At 47.6% G+C, this 15,905-nt stretch overlaps 2 protein-coding genes across 2 annotated transcripts; one reads left to right on the forward strand and one right to left on the reverse strand.

Annotated features, from left to right (window-relative positions):
- Positions 1-7,964: 7,964 nt before the first annotated feature.
- Positions 7,965-9,815, forward strand: LOC131285865 (somatostatin receptor type 1-like). Its single transcript, XM_058314720.1, has one exon. The coding sequence runs from the start codon at positions 7,965-7,967 to the stop codon at positions 9,813-9,815; it is 1,851 nt and encodes a 616-aa protein (XP_058170703.1).
- A 5,029-nt stretch (positions 9,816-14,844) lies between these two features.
- Positions 14,845-15,579, reverse strand: LOC131285866 (uncharacterized). The gene has a single exon (XM_058314721.1). The coding sequence runs from the start codon at positions 15,577-15,579 to the stop codon at positions 14,845-14,847; it is 735 nt and encodes a 244-aa protein (XP_058170704.1).
- Between the last annotated feature and the right edge of the window lie 326 nt (positions 15,580-15,905).

The raw sequence follows: 15,905 nt of genomic DNA on the forward strand, positions 1-15,905 counted from the left end.
ATTCCACTCAAGTGTTCAATAGTTGGAAAAGATTTTTTCCGTGCAAGAGCTGGGGGATAATGAAGAAAGTGTTATTCGATAATTACGGATGCGTGGTTTGAATGGTAAAGTGGTGGAAAAATTTAACCTGTGCTGATATTGATTATAGTGAAGTATGAGAAATGATATTGATTTTTAAATCGCAACTGACCCACATCAGTTGTCACAGATTTTTAAATTCGTGAAGGATTTTCTTCGATGTTTAATTTATTTGTTTAATCATTACAATTTTGCTTTTAGAATTTCTTTATCCGAGCTATTGAAAAATGAATCTGGAGTGCAATATTCGCTTGAAAAGCATGTTCATCATAAATTAAAATTTGCTATACTTATTTCAAAAACATCCAAACTGATTGAGTTAAATATAAAATGAATAAATCCACTAACAAAACCATGCTCTATATAACAACGATCAAATACTCTTCTTCAATCCTTTCGAATCAATTTCTCATAAAACTTCGCTGGAGAAAATTAAAATTAAATTCCCTCACCAATTCAGAGGATAAAGTAACTGCATCATACATGCACCCTTCGCCGTTCGATGCAACACCGTTCGGTAACGTACCTCTACTGGTTGGTTGATTCGCTAACTGGGACAAGCGAAGTCGTAATCTAATTTCATTTCCAGCGTGTTCGAAACAGTTGGAATCGGTCTTTCGCTGTCCTTCGGTTCTGAATTCTCGATCTAGAAAGAAGGACTGAGCTGTGTATCGCTCGTAATCGAAATGCGATCTCGAACGTATCGCTGATTTCCATTGGAAAATTATTCACCCATATATAATGGGACATCCGTTCGGTTTCGATTTCACACATCCCGCCACGCGAACGTGGCTGCCATGATTAGGGATAGTAAAAAAGGATACCGGTAGAAGTGACAATAGAATTGAGCTCTTGAATTGAATTTCGCTTCCCTTTTCTACTGCCACCGCCGTCTTCCCCTGAGAACTTTCTTGTCTTACAATTTTTCATCCCCAGATTGGATAAGAATGGTATTGGAAGCGTTGGGATTCGGAAGGATATTAGCGATGGCAAACACCAACACACGTGTCTCCGTGAAGCAGAAAAAGGGGTTTTGCACTGAGTTTAATCCCGCTTCGTCGAAGGACGAACCCCCATTCGGTTCAAATTACGACGTCAAACCAGCCGCTACGCAATGCTGAACCTCGTTTCGTCACGCTCGAAGGGCGCAAGATGGAGGAGAAGATGTCATTTCCACGAACTCAAAGGGAACGGAACGGGGGGCCATCTTGAAAATGTCATATTTTGTGTATGTGCTTAAACCGAGAGAGAGAGGTCTCGGGCTTGGCTGATTTTCCAAAAAGGGTCCATTTGTGTGCGTCAACCGGGCGGCGATGTGGATTGGCTTTCATAGGCCTTGGTTGTGGAGGTAACCCGTATCCGGTGTCCTGTCCTCGGCATCGGGCAGAACAATCTGAACGACGTGACATGCCAAAGCCGGGCCCTAGAGTGGGTGTTGAGGTTCATGCCCCGACCTAGAGGAGCGGGGGAGGGCAGTCTACGATAATCTTAATAATTTCACCACCCCCTATTCGGTGTGGGCGGATGGAAAACTCTCTATAGAAAATATTGAGTGCCCGGTGGTGTAGTTAACAATGGGCTTAGGAGTTCGAATGGGATAGGAAGGGGGTGCGCGTCACGCGCGACGGGTAGACGATGAGTGAATGAAAATACAAAACCAGAAGCTAGTTTTTCCATTGAAATTAACACATTGCTGCGTTCGCAACTCGATTGCCGAGGGCGTGTCGGTGGGAAGGCAGTTGGCGAGATTTGCACAGACTTCGCTTCGAATTAGCTGCGAATGTAGAAGCGTTCTTAAACAGACGAGTCCGGTGCGAACGAGACACACGACCATTGTGTCAATCCGGGTCGAGAAGTGTGTTCGCACAGTGAATGGAAAAGTTAAGCAGCTTTTCCACCAGAAGATGCTCGGGTTGCCGAGCACGGTCGAATGATTTTGACAGTGGTTGTTTTAATGGCGCCAGGGTGATGACGAGAGTGCCCTCCGTTCCCGAATATGGAGGCGCCAGGTGGCCCCACTGGCGACGATGGAGCCGCCCGGTGGTTCATCTGTTTCCGATGGAGGCGCCCGGTGCTCGATGAAGGGGTCGAAGTGTGCCGTTGTTAATTGGCAAACTTTCCGTTTCCTGCAGTGTTGGCTGGATGGTGGTGAACGGAAGGGAGTGTGTGGGGTTATGTTTTATAACAAGCACAAAGCCCCATTACGTGGGTAGCCGGACATATTGAGTCTGCTCGGCTAAGTTGGGACGCCATTTTGATGCCAGCTGCTGGTTGACCTAAAAAGGGCATCGATGTACGAAAGGTTTGCCTCAAATCACAGCTTAGGTAGAGGTGTTTTACACGTTATGTGCTGCTCACGAAGGTTTGCGGGTAGTTTAAGCTATAACCAATCGAATGAATTACGTTTATCGATAATATAAACCATCTGTGACTGGTACGATGCTGTGAATTATTTGGTTTGATAGAAAAATAATAGGGAAATTGAGTAAGTAGCATATACTATAATTACGTTTTCTGCCCTTTTCAATTTCCTTTGTCATTTCAACTTTTTTTTCTTCATGGTTTCAAATGTAATGGATTTAAAAGACTCGCTGAAAGCCCGACAAAACTTTAAACAACGCATTGAACATAAATCAGGAAATCCAACACAAGGTAACCGCATCGAAACCAACCTGGGATTTGGATTTAACTTCCCTCGACATTACTTATGATGATTCAACCAAAAAAAAAGGATGTAGCAAAAATTTGTTTCTGCCACCCGCAAACCACATTCCGTCCGGTGGGGGGGGGGGGGGGGGGGGGCCTTATCGGTCGAATCGGAAGAAAATACCCTTAACAGATTTTCACCGAGCTTTGCATAGCGATAAACATTCTGCACCAGAATCGGAATGCCCGAACGGGCGATCGTTTGACAGCACAAAGGAAAAAGGCTACCGGAGTGTCTTCGGATATGTTTCCTTTGAGAAATAAATGTTTCGCCCGTTCCGTTACCGTTTGTATCGCCAGAGAGAAAAGAAAACGAGAAAAAGGAAAGGGTTTCACCATGAAATTTATGTTTCTTTATTTAAATATTTCCTCAAAAACCATGCGAATGCATGGGGAAAACGAGGATGGTGGAAAGGTCCGCCGAACAAAATGAAGCAGAAGGACCAAAATGAAACGGAACGATAAACTAGCTGTGCATTCGTGGTTTGGGATAAAATGGAACACATCGTTGCACAGTGCTCGTTTGTCGTCCATCGGTTTTGCTCGTCTGTTGCGAGTTTGTTGTTCCTCCCCCATCGGGAGAGCTTTCCGTAGAAGCGAGGAAAAACCTTCCAACGGAAACTGACTGCAACAAGCTGATATCTATGATGTGCCGAGCGCAAAACGGGTGATAGCACAAAACTTATGCAAGTCCCAACGCGGCAAACGGGAGTGGTAAAGGGCGTTCGCCGTTACACTACAAAACAAAACGATGGGTGAGTGTGTGTGTGTGTTCATGTGTGCAAAAACAGATGGTGTTGCGCTCGGACAACACGACACTTTGCATCCCATTCGGTTTCGCAGCGATGGCATCATAAATTGCTCCGTAATTTGTTCCGTAGTATTTGCACCGAGAACGGAAAAGCAACGCGCAAAGGAAAAAGGGAACCGGTTCGGATGGCGGCGGATGCGAAGAGGATAATCAACCGTTTTGTTGGCATCATTGTTTCGCCAGTCCCTTGTTTACGGTTCACGACGCGCACGGATGAGATCGAGAGCAGATACAGTGTAAAATAGCGCAACATTGACGCAACGGAACAGTTCAAAATTGTTTTTTACAACACCAGGGAAAAATGGCACTATGAAAAAACAAAATTCGCTACACCACAGACACCAACTTGTGGTCCATCACATTTTTGAGCAAATTTACAAGACATGTTTGTATCGGACAGTTCGTTGATACCCTCCGTTGATCGTGTGTTACATGTGTTTTATGACCGGTTTTTGTTTGCTCCAACATTACGATAGATTTTTTCAAGCACAATATTCTATCGGGTAAATTTATGGATTGAAAAAACTATCTATTTAGAGTGCTAGTAAACAATGTAAATAACTAAAAAAAATTATTAAAAGTGTTGAAATCGAAGCTATAAAAAGTCAGAAATAAAATTTAAAATAAAAACACAATGTTGCTGCATATATTTCAAAGTACTCTTCACACTCAGTATCTTCGTAAAGGTCGGAAAACATTCTAGTGATTTTCAGAAACCACAAAACACTCGCCTCAGCAGATTCACCATCAAGAGGATCACTTCTTTCCATTCTGCTGCATTTGACGTGCACTTCGGTGGATGGATCCGTCCAAACGTTCCGTTTACTCGTACCAAACAGACATTCGTGTCGAAGTATGCACTCGTCCGATTATGAACATTCCGCATCAAGGAAACCGGCAAGGAATGTGAAAATATTGGAAAACGAAACTCGCACATTCCCGAAAACTCGCGATGCGTAAAACGGTCCAATTCGAGGATGGCTGAGCTCGAGAACCGCCACTCTAACAGGGAGCAATCCTATTCCTTTTCTTTCTACCTTTCGCTACATCACTTTCGGCAACCGTAACGTTTAACGCATCAACGGTCAGGTCTCAGCAAACAACACTGCAAACTTCATCCATTCGTCCATCTGGGTCTTTGGAAAAATCGGGAGCGGGTTTGCTGTCTTGAAAGGTTCGTTCGGTGTGGATCAAATCATCCCACCGTTTGTGCGGTTCATTCAGCGGGATGTAATGCACCTGAAATGGATATGTTCGGTGAAAAGGCGATCGAATTAGGTGCATCTGGTTGGGCAGGAAATGTGGCTCACTGGTTGGCATGCGTTTGGCAAAGAGAAAGTGGGAGAGAAGGTTATTGGAAAAGGTAATTTGTGTGGCGAGTTCTTGCGGTAATTGGACGCTTTTTAATCCCTTAAACTTGTTTAGTAATCAACTGATGAAGGTACTCTATTTAATATCAAATTTAAACCCGCAACGAGTATTCGCAGAAACAAATATTATACCAGTTCAACACAGCAAGCAAATGTTTACTTCAATTACAGGTCAAATAGCTCTTGGGATTTCGGGGAACTCGTTGTCAATGGTTATTAAAAGGTACAAATTTATCCCGACTTAGTTCCGCTGGAGCAAGCAAGATCTAGTTTATTAAATTTCCAACAAAACGGATATTGTAACTATGTTAGAACTCATGCATATCATTAATAATTCCAAGTAATAGTTACAGTTTCGCAACAAATTCAGAGATATCCTCTTTCACTCGTGTAGTTAATTTCCAACCATATGAAAAGCGCGTGCCCTTCGTATGCACTTCCCGGTCCGTTTCGCTTTCGCGGGATCGCGTGCGCAAAGTGCATTAGCGTGCGGCATCCCGAATGTCGTCCTCGACCGTGAGAGCCAACCACGGGAATCCCGGTCCCTCGCGAGGGCTAAGGTCACGGTGCCGACAGAGTACGGAAATCCCGAACATGGCTGAACTTGTCTGAACTTAGCCGCACTGAATGCACCGGCCGTTCTTTGTTGTCAGTGGTTCTGGATGCTGAAGCCGGCGAAGGGGGAGCCCACGAGCGTGGAAGGTTTACAAACAAACCCGCGTTCACGGCGAAGGATGTTTTTCACCCGCTTTCGAAGAAGGGGAAAATCGGTTCCGACCGTTCCGAAGGCATGCGCAGTACTCCTCGGCGGGGAAACCGATGTCTCGTTTTACCGACGTTTCGCCGGATGAATGAAAGTGAAAGCGTTGTCGCCGGCGGGTGACGACGGCGAGCGAACAGGTGGTCGAGAGGGGTGGCGGCTCACGTCGAGACCGGCATCAAAAACGGAAAACTATACGGACGGACCCTCACGGACGGTTGTCCTACGACAACATTCGACTGTCGGTGTGTGAGTGCATTCAACAAGGAGCACATCGCGTATTCCGAAGCGTGGAACCGGACCGTCTCCACTGGAGCAAACCGTCGTTGGAAAGTTTAGTTCGCGTTTGGACGCCGCTGTGAACGGTCGGGAAAGTTCACTTTGATTTTTCCGGTTCCGGACGACTGGTGAAGAGACCGAAGAACAAGATCAACGCTAACACTTGGCAAAAGTACGGAGCACAAACTCCTGTAGTTTACGACCTTAAACATTGAGAAGTGATTAGTTTTACTCACTGTTGAAACGCTTCGTTGTGAGACGATAAAAATTCCATCCGAAGTAAACTTCACCGGCATCGCGTCGGGGATTACGATCTTGTGTGCGCTTGGCAAGAGGTTATGCAGGTAGTGACAGATTCCGAATGTGTTTGCAAAACGCTTGCTAAAAGCAGAACCCAGCAGGTGCAGTTTTACTAAAAAAGAAACCCCGTTACAAATAAACACACACTCGAGTGCGAGTTTCGAAAATGAATTATGAGTTAAACAACTCACCGTTTGGTTCGGGACAAGGAAGGTGTTTCCGCTTGGCATAAACAACCTGACCGTTACGTGCCGTGGACGATGGCTGGAGACTTGCCTGCGCCACGTCCGTCCGTCGGTTGGTTCACGTGCGAGGGTGGCAAACGTTGAAACCGAAGGTTGGACTGTTCAGAGAATCAAACCACAACGGTATAACGGTGCGGTGAAGTGCGTTGTCCAGCTTGCTCCGGTCCGACTGTTTGTTTATTGACTACCTTTCGCCCATCCGCCGGCTGAGGAGGGACCGAAGCGACGGACAGGTGCATTTTCGACAGGTTCACCACCGACCGACGAGACCACCGACCGGTTCCATCCCGCCGAGTGAGATCGACAAGCCGTCAGGTGATGCTGTGAAAGACGTTTTAATGAGATTCGGCGGGTTCTCACACCTCCCGTTCGAAGGGTGCTAAAAATATCACACCGCCGTTTTTTTTTACCGGCCCCACAACACAACGAAAAAGCCACAGGATATGACACATATGAAACACGAAAAACTTGGCTTGCTATATGTGTAGCGTTGACTTCACCTTCGCAACCGTTCCGTGTAAACGCTCGTGAACGAAAGTTGACACGGACAACTAGATGCTGGAGTAAATCGTCCGGGGCACGTTGCTTGTTGCTCGTTAGATCACGGAAAATAATATTCACTGGTACCAAGGAGAAGCTAGTGGGCGTCCCAATTCGGTGGGAAGTAACAATTTTGAATATATTACAAGCTCCAAGGGATCAGGGAGGACGTATTTCAAGCTACAAGGCGTAAGCTAAGAGTGATACAAACGCAAACGGAAAGTGGCCAACTGTGAAGGGTGCTTGGATGAGTTTGTGAAGTGCCGTAGTGCAATACGAATCAACATCCGTAGGTCCCTCGATGGTCGGTGTTTTGAAGGTGCTTCGCAGCAAATTGTGCCTGCCCACTGCAAAGAGATAGGAGTGAGGTGCTTATCAGTGAGATTAGTGGGGGCAGCAAAAAAACAGGCGGAAAAACAAGATATAGTCCATGGAAGGTACGGTCGAGGGCTGACCACTGCAGTCCTTAATGGAAGTGACTGCACCGTCCAGTGCTTGCTGTGTGAAATAAAATGAACTGACACTGCATTCCGATTCGAATCGTGGCGAAGGCTACCGTACCTGAGGTGGTTCCGTCCTTGCAGTGACTGTGTTTTCCTGCTCGTTTAGTGACAGCCAGCCCAGTGTCCCATGGTGCTCGGTGAGCAAAAAATAAATAGGGGGTACACCAGCAGCACAAAAACAGGAAGAGGATATGTTTTGCTGCGGAATAAATTAGATACAGCACACCACGCACCTTGAGCAATCGCGTTCCATCTCGAACATCCCTCCCAGGACATCCCAGGCAATCGGGGGAGGGGCGAAACAGGAAGATAAGAAGAGGATAAACACACCGACAACAGGCCCGGAAAAAAGGAACGGGAGTTCCCTTGGCAATGGATTGGAATGGTACAGCGTCAGCGAACGGGACGGTTGATCTGCTAGTGGCTGCCGGCACGGTGGCCCTGTCCACGTTATCACCGCTTCCTGCCATCACCACGCACGCCCACCATCCGGTCAGCCCGGCGGAGGACGGCAACACGATGGCTTCGCCCGCCGGTGATATAACGATAGCGACGGCAGCCCATTTCCACGGCGGTCTACCGTTTCCTTCGGAGCTGCTGACGTTCCTCCGGCAAACAACAACCTCCTCGTCGGCCGCCTTCACGGCCGCGTCCGTCTCGGCGAACTTTACCACCTTCCTTAACAACATAACGCTTCGGGCGCTGACGGCGTCGGGTGGCGGTGGGGCCTCCGGTTCCGGTACCAGTTCGGCCGAGTTCACCGCCAACCTGTCGAGGCGCTTTCCACACCATCCGTTCTTCAGTACGTTCTTCAACGAGAGTGCCCTCGACATCTGCCCCTCGATACAGATGCCGGTGGGGAATGTGATCTCGATGATTCTGTACGCCCTGGTGGCCATCGTGGGGCTGTTCGGCAACACGCTCGTCATCTACGTCGTGCTGCGCTTCAGCAAGATGCAGACGGTAACCAACATGTACATCCTTAATCTGGCCATCGCGGATCAATGCTTCCTGATCGGGATCCCCTTCCTCATCACCACGATGCACCTGGGCGAGTGGACGTTCGGGAACGCGATGTGCAAGGCGTACATGGTGTCGACCTCGATCACGCAGTTCACCTCGTCCATCTTTCTGTTCATCATGTCCGCCGATCGGTACATCGCCGTGTGTCATCCGATCTCGTCGCCGCGCTTTCGAACCCCTCTTGTCTCGAAGGTGGTGTCGGCTCTGGCCTGGACCGCGTCCGCTCTCATCATGCTACCGGTGATGCTGTACGCCAACACGATCCAGCGCGAGAAGGACAAGATGTCGTGCAACATTATGTGGCCGTCGGAAACGGGCGCAAACTCTGGCACAACGTTCACGCTCTATTCGCTTATCCTCGGGTTCGCCATCCCGCTGACGCTGATCCTAATGTTCTACTACCTGGTCATCCGGAAGCTCCGCACCGTCGGACCAAAGTCCAAGTCGAAGGAGAAGAAGCGTTCCCACCGGAAGGTGACGAAGCTGGTCCTCACCGTCATCACCGTGTACGTGCTTTGCTGGCTGCCGTACTGGATCTCGCAGGTGGCACTTATCAACTCGCCACCGGACATCTGCAAGTCGCGGCTGGAGATTACCGTATTCGTGTTGGTCAGCTGGCTCGGGTATAGCAACTCCGCGATGAACCCGATACTGTACGCGTTCCTCAGCGACAACTTTAAGAAGAGCTTCCTGAAGGCTTGTACTTGTGCGAAGGGTAAGGATGTGAACGCACAGCTGCAGATCGAGAACAGCTTCTTCCCGCGGTTTGTCCGCAATCGGGGCTCGGAGCGGGGCAACTCTACCAAGGTGCTTCAGCCCAACAACCGTCCGAACAAGGGAGCGGACCAGCAACACCAGCAGCAACAACAACAGCTACAGCTGAACGCTGCGAATCAGAACCAGCAGCAACAACTTCACCGATCTAACGAAGCCATCGCCAACAACAACAACAATAGCAACGTTAACAACAACAGCTCCAAGCCCAATGGAACCAGTGTTGAGCAGAGTTCCATCGTCCGGGGTTGCGGCCCTTCGACGAGCGTAACGAATGTGCAATCTTCGTCCAGCGTTCGACCTTCCAACGAGCAACCGATAGTGCCAATATCGTCGGGCCGACTGCTGGACGCAAACAATGCGACGCCGCCGGCCACCGGAGCTCCGATCTTCGCTCGTCCGCCCGTCCTCCACACGGACCTGTAAGCAGAACCGCTCTCCATGGAGACCCTATGATGGACAAATTGGAAAACGTGGTAGTCTTTCAGAACTCTGTGGAACCGTACTGCGTTCCCAGTGGATGATGTAAGTTGTTTGGGATTGCTGTATGGGATCAGTACAAAAATAGACAAAATAACTATAGTAGTCAACATTCAGAATGGGACAATCTGAATTCGGGAACTTTATCAGTAACAATCCACCAAATCTTTTATCTGTATGATAAGATCGTATAAGTACCCTTGAGCTCTTCTAGAAGGTTATACAATTACAATTACAATTTTATCTTGATGTGAGTTTGGAAACTCCATATTCAAGGTTCTTTAATCGCTGAGTAGTTCTCCCTGACGTCCCATCTGTTCCAATTTGTTGAAATGAACGAGTACACATCCTGAAATTAACCGTGTCCAATTCTGAATGTTAACTACTATAAATGAACTGTGAAAGCACACGTTGCGGACATGCGAACCTATCTCGTACCTCGGTATTTACTTGGACGCGTGATCCCGACGGACGAATGGAATCGGACGACGATGACTATAACTCTGATGAAGATGAAATGACAACACTCCACCGGGAGCTCGATGGTAGCGCGTGGTATTTACCGTTCCAATTGGTTTTCCAAATGTTTACGCCATAGACACACCGCAGCCTCCATCGGCGTTGCCTGCTGCGATGTGTTGCCGGCACGGTGGAACGAGTTTTATCTATCCGCCTCGCTGTGCTACCGGATTTGACAGTTGACACATCCAGGTACCGTTTGCGCGAACAGTGCGACATTGTTTCGAGCAGTGCAGTTCGTCTATTGTTTGCCGGTTGATTGAGTTCTCGTCGTCGGGGAGCCAACACACAACTGATGACCGCGCGGGAGTTCATGTGTACTCACTCAAATGTATCCAGATCAGCAGACACCCGTTTTCGTGTCAGTTTAGACGTTGTCCGTGTTTGCTTCATTACTTGCAGCCTGGGATCTCCAGCATCGTCGACCCATGGGGTTGGCGTTTGGGTAAATTGAACCTAACGATGCAGACGATGAAGAAAATGGTGGAAATTAAATCCGTGCGAAATTGGTCACCTGGATGTCGAGAAGGATCGCATGCCGAAACGTCGTTTGTCGACGCATCTCCCGAAGGGCACGTTTTTCGGGTGTTTACCGTGGCGTGAACAAATCTTCTCCACGAACTCGTTGGATCCTCTGGAATGGTAGGGGTCGCACGCTGGGTAACGCGTCTCGGCACGGTAGTTCCTTCCTGTCTATTGCTTTTTACGTCTTGTTATCTTTTTTTAGCTCCTCCTATAACTACTGCTAGTTGCGAGCGGGAGCCCGAAAAGGCGGTAGCGACGACGATGACGACGATGGTAAATTAATGGTTCGTTTAGTGCAAACCGTTGATAACGGGCGCCATGAGAGGAACGAAGCTGCTGCGGGGCATATTCGATTACACGCCATTTGCTCGAGCAAACTCTAATCTTGTCGTCGTCGAGGAACTGGAAGGGTTACCCGGTGGAGCTGCAGCAGTACACGCAGTCGTAGCGCTGGAGTTCGACAAATCGACGCGACATGTAAACCGTGATTGCGGTCCAAATCGAGTGCGAGACGGAGATGCCGACTATCGCCGTGATTTTGGAGCATTGGTTGCGAGCAGGAATTTTGACGGTTATGTCGGAGAAAATTTTCCCCATGATTAAACGCATGGCAGATGCGTGCGGAGGGGGGGTGAGGGCTGTGATGGGGACCACATTCCGATGCGGTACGTTGGTGCTGATTGTTTGTCGATGAAATATTTCGCCCAGACGATCAAAATTTAGATAGTGGCCGGGTGAGACGCGAGGAGGTTGGGAGGGAGAGCATTGGAATGGAAAATCCTAACGATCCCCGACGATGTTTCAATCAATCCCAAATCCGCACGAACCGCAATCGAACCGGTGGGTGGGTGGAAAACAAACCCGGTCGGTGGAAAGTCGGCGGAGGAACCAACAAACGCATCGATGAAGCAATTTGATGGACGTGCAATCATTTCGGTTTGGTGGATGCTCCTTTTTTCCCTCTCAGCCCGGCCATCGGCGATTGTTCTTTATTGTTAGTCTGCCCGTTTGAAAGATCAATATTTAATGCCTTTAGAAAATCCATTCGCTTCGGCCGGTCGATGGCGCAGCGTGAACGAGACGGCGCGGGTTTGATTGGAACGCACGTTCCAACGGGCGGACGGAACCGGGGTTGGCCTCGCTGATGGATAATGTTTATTTATTTACCCGAATGGCTGGCAACAACTGACGAGCCGAGAGTGAAATGTTTCGTTCAAATTTTCCAACGTTACGCGTTTTCACCGGAATTACTTCGTGTCCAGGTTGGGTTGAAATCCAAACTCGTGATGACAACTTTTGCCAAGCGTAAACTTTGAGGGCGACAAAAAGTTGGACTTTTTTAAAAGGCCATCATTGCTGATCCCCGGAACATCCGTCAAAGTAAGCGATGCTTTCAAAAATAATTACAAGAAATAATTACAAACCACCACCACCAAACGGCCACATTAGGGGAGAAGCATTATTTAAAACGCTCTTCCCTCGCCGGGAAGACGACTCGCGAGATATTTAACATCCAATTAGGACGATATCCGATCGATTCCGGTGCAAAACGGTGACTCTGCAATTATGTCCTCCATCGTTATGGGCTGGCGAGCTTCACGGTCTCGAAAAGTTTTCCCAAGACCGCGGTCCGCAAACCGAACGCAGGATAGCGTTTCCCTTGCAAATGGTCTTAATTAAGGAGGAGTGCTGGAAGATTTTAACAGACAGATAAGAATCGAGCAGGTACGGAAGGTCATGAGCGCAGGAGCGTTGAACCGTGTCGAGGTTGGGGAAACTCTGCATCGGCCTCGCCACGTTCCACGGTTGTGGAGACCCCAAAACGACGGTTGGCTAAAGGTGAAAAAGATATTTTTCAAAAGACACAAGTTTTCCCTAATGTGTCGACCCGCGCTGATGAGGGTCTTCTTCGGAGAATTCCCATATCTCGCTATTAATTGACGTGCATTAGACAGTTACTTTGGCAACAGTTTTCCGATGGCCGTTCATCCAAAACTGATCCTTCCCAGATTTGATTCTCACCGCGAGGGTTTTGCACGTGGGTAAATCTTTGTCCTTCGTTCTTTGAATAAAGACTAATGGCATCTGCATTGTGCCGACATCGTCGTTTCAGCGACCTCATATTTCATATGCACATCCCACGATTATTTGCGTATGTGAACAACGTTCAACCGGTTTTTGGAAGCAATCGACCTAGGAACCGAGTGCTGGCGCCCTTTTCCCATCGTTACCGATTTCCGTAGGAAAGTTAACCGTTGAAAATGTTGTTCAGCAGCTCGATTGACAGCAGAATTGCGACTGCTTCAGCAGCTCCCGTTGCCTTGATGAAACCAACGGTTGCTACGGTTATGTCATCGTGTGGCAAATATTAGACGGCAAGTTTTCCACTTCACTTCACGCGTCCCCACGCGTCGTGGGCGTATGCGGATTCCGCACGAGGTGTCAATTTTGGGGCGACTTGAAGTTGTTTAACCGTTCCACGCTTCGCTCGGTACTTCGGCGACGTAAAAGCATTTTTGGGAGTTGGCGTTTCAAGGAAGCAAGCGCCATGAATCGCTTCACGTAAACACGGTTTTGATCCGCGTGTTTCGCTGCCTGGATACTTCATGTCGGGATGGATGGCGCCAGTGAAGCGTCGGCGAACAACAACACCAGCTACCAGCTGCTGGTGTTATTATCCACAAATTCGGTGTTTGCTTTCGTGGATTGATTGGTTGATGCTGTTGATCCTGGCGTATTCCCGTGCTCGGTGGATTAACTGGGCTTAGGTAAGTGCCTCCGAGTGGCAATGATGCACGCCTTCAGATGCTTTACATATTTTGACAGTGTTTGAACGTGTGTGAAGCACTCAACGTTTGCGGTTTCTATTATCTGCCCATTCGTCAATTGTCTGCCGACCATCGTGTTGGTTTACCACGTGAAAGCATAAATTTAATTTATCACTAAAGCCACACCAAGTCAACCACTTTAAAGAGGATACGACAATGAGCGCGGTTTCTATATTAACTAAACTCTATTATGTGGCTTTTAGTCACTTTGGAGATAGAATAAAAGACGCAGGATAGTATAAAATTGCTGCCATGGTGATGAATATGTTCAATTAAAATGTAAATAAACGGTATTGAATTCCGTCCAACCGGCAATTCAAAGGAAACCCAAAGTAAATCAGTTCCAAAACGAACACATTGTGTGACTTTTTTTAAATTATAATTTCCCAATATGTTATTGAATACAGGGTTTGCCACCTATGTTCAGTTCTAACGCACCGATGATTGAAATAGCTCATCTACTGTTGCCTCTAACTCATCTCATTTCGTCTCTAACTCATTTGACTATGTCTCTAACGCATCTGGGTTTGTCTCAAGCCAAAAACTAAAGAATAAACAAAGTAATTGTGGTTATGATACATTGTAAAACTCCAAAAACAATAAACATTAATTGTTTAAAAATACATAAAAATAGCTTTAAAGCATACAAAAATAATGTTAATTATTCTTGGAGTTCTACAACGTATCATATTACTTTGTTTTTTCCTTGGTTTTCGGTTTGAGACAACCCAGATGCGTTAGAGACATAGTCAGATGAGTTAGAGACAAAATGAGATGAGTTAGAAACAACAGTCGATGAGTTATCCCAATAGCACATGCTTTAGAGACAACAGTTGATAAGCTATTTCTAAATGACGTGCGTTAGAAACAAAATCTCCCAAATCTTTCGAGGCAAAGTTGGCTGTCAACGCCTGTAAAATCCAAATCGTTCAAAAAATCAATCATTTGTTTAAAATTAATTGGTTTGTGGTTATCGAACAGTACTTGGAAAATAATTTGATACACGCTGGGGGATTACATTTTACATATTTATTTCTTCATTTTTTTTGTCAATTTTTGTTTTTGTGGTTTGTTTAATAATATTCAACTGTACAGCAATTTTCCTAAGCAGTGTTGAGGGCATCGGTTTCAGCTCCTGTGGTGGAACCGGTGTCACTGCTTCCCACGCTAACATCGACGGTTGCATTTTCCGACACGGTAACGGTCAATTCGACCACATCGTCGTTCGATTTTGTAGTTACTCCAACCTCATCGGCGGCCTCGGAGGTCACTCGCGCTTCGGGAGTCGTTCCCTTCTCGGAATATCCCTCCGGAACCGTAGATGTTTCGCTGGTCGTACGGGCCGTGGACAACGCGGGACGGATCGTCTCATGTACCTCAACGCTCACCGTTGGGAAAGTAGGAGTACTCTTGGTCGTCGCGGTTGAAGTCGTCGTCGTTGATGTTTTGCGCACTTCCACCGCTTCGGTTGTCTTCGGAGTATCGGCACTGGACGTTGCAGCAGTTGTTCTTACTTCCGCCACATTGGTTGTCGTCGAAGTATCGGTAGTAGGCAGGGGTACCTTGGTGGTCGCTGTTGTTACCTCCGCCGCCAGGGATGTCTTCGGAGTGTCGGCCGTCACGGGTCGGGTTACCCGGCTGGTGTCCGTTAGCTCCATGTTCGCATCCGTCACTTCGGCCGCAGAATTAACCTCTCCGCCGACCACTTCCTTCTCGTTGGATTCGTTCGATTCGACGGACTCGGACGAGCTGGTGGCACCCTTAGGGGAAGCCGGGGCGGCAAGCGTGGCCACCGTTAGGAGCAGCACGAGGCAAACACACGAAAGGAAAGATTTCATTTTTAAGCAAATTTATCTGATGAAACTCTGAACTCAACACGTTCTTCAACTTGTTCAAAGCGAAAGATGAAACGTTACTGAAGTAAAGTACAAAAAAGTGGCAGTATTTATACAAGCTGGTTTTTTTTCTGCCCAACGTCCCTACAAATTAGCGGGAGTGGCCGCACAGAAACCACTTTTTTGCTACCCACTGTGCTAAAGTACCTTTTTTAATGGCTTGGTACGTTCTCGTACCTTCCGCCGTGGGTTACGCCTATCGGCTCCGGAAAACCATTACGGGTACTTCATGCCACCCGGAGGTCATAAGGGACACTTGCTTGGGCCAT

The sequence above is a fragment of the Anopheles ziemanni genome, chromosome 3, assembly GCF_943734765.1.
Source record: "Anopheles ziemanni chromosome 3, idAnoZiCoDA_A2_x.2, whole genome shotgun sequence".
In the NCBI taxonomy this organism is placed as follows: Eukaryota; Metazoa; Arthropoda; class Insecta; order Diptera; family Culicidae; genus Anopheles; species Anopheles ziemanni.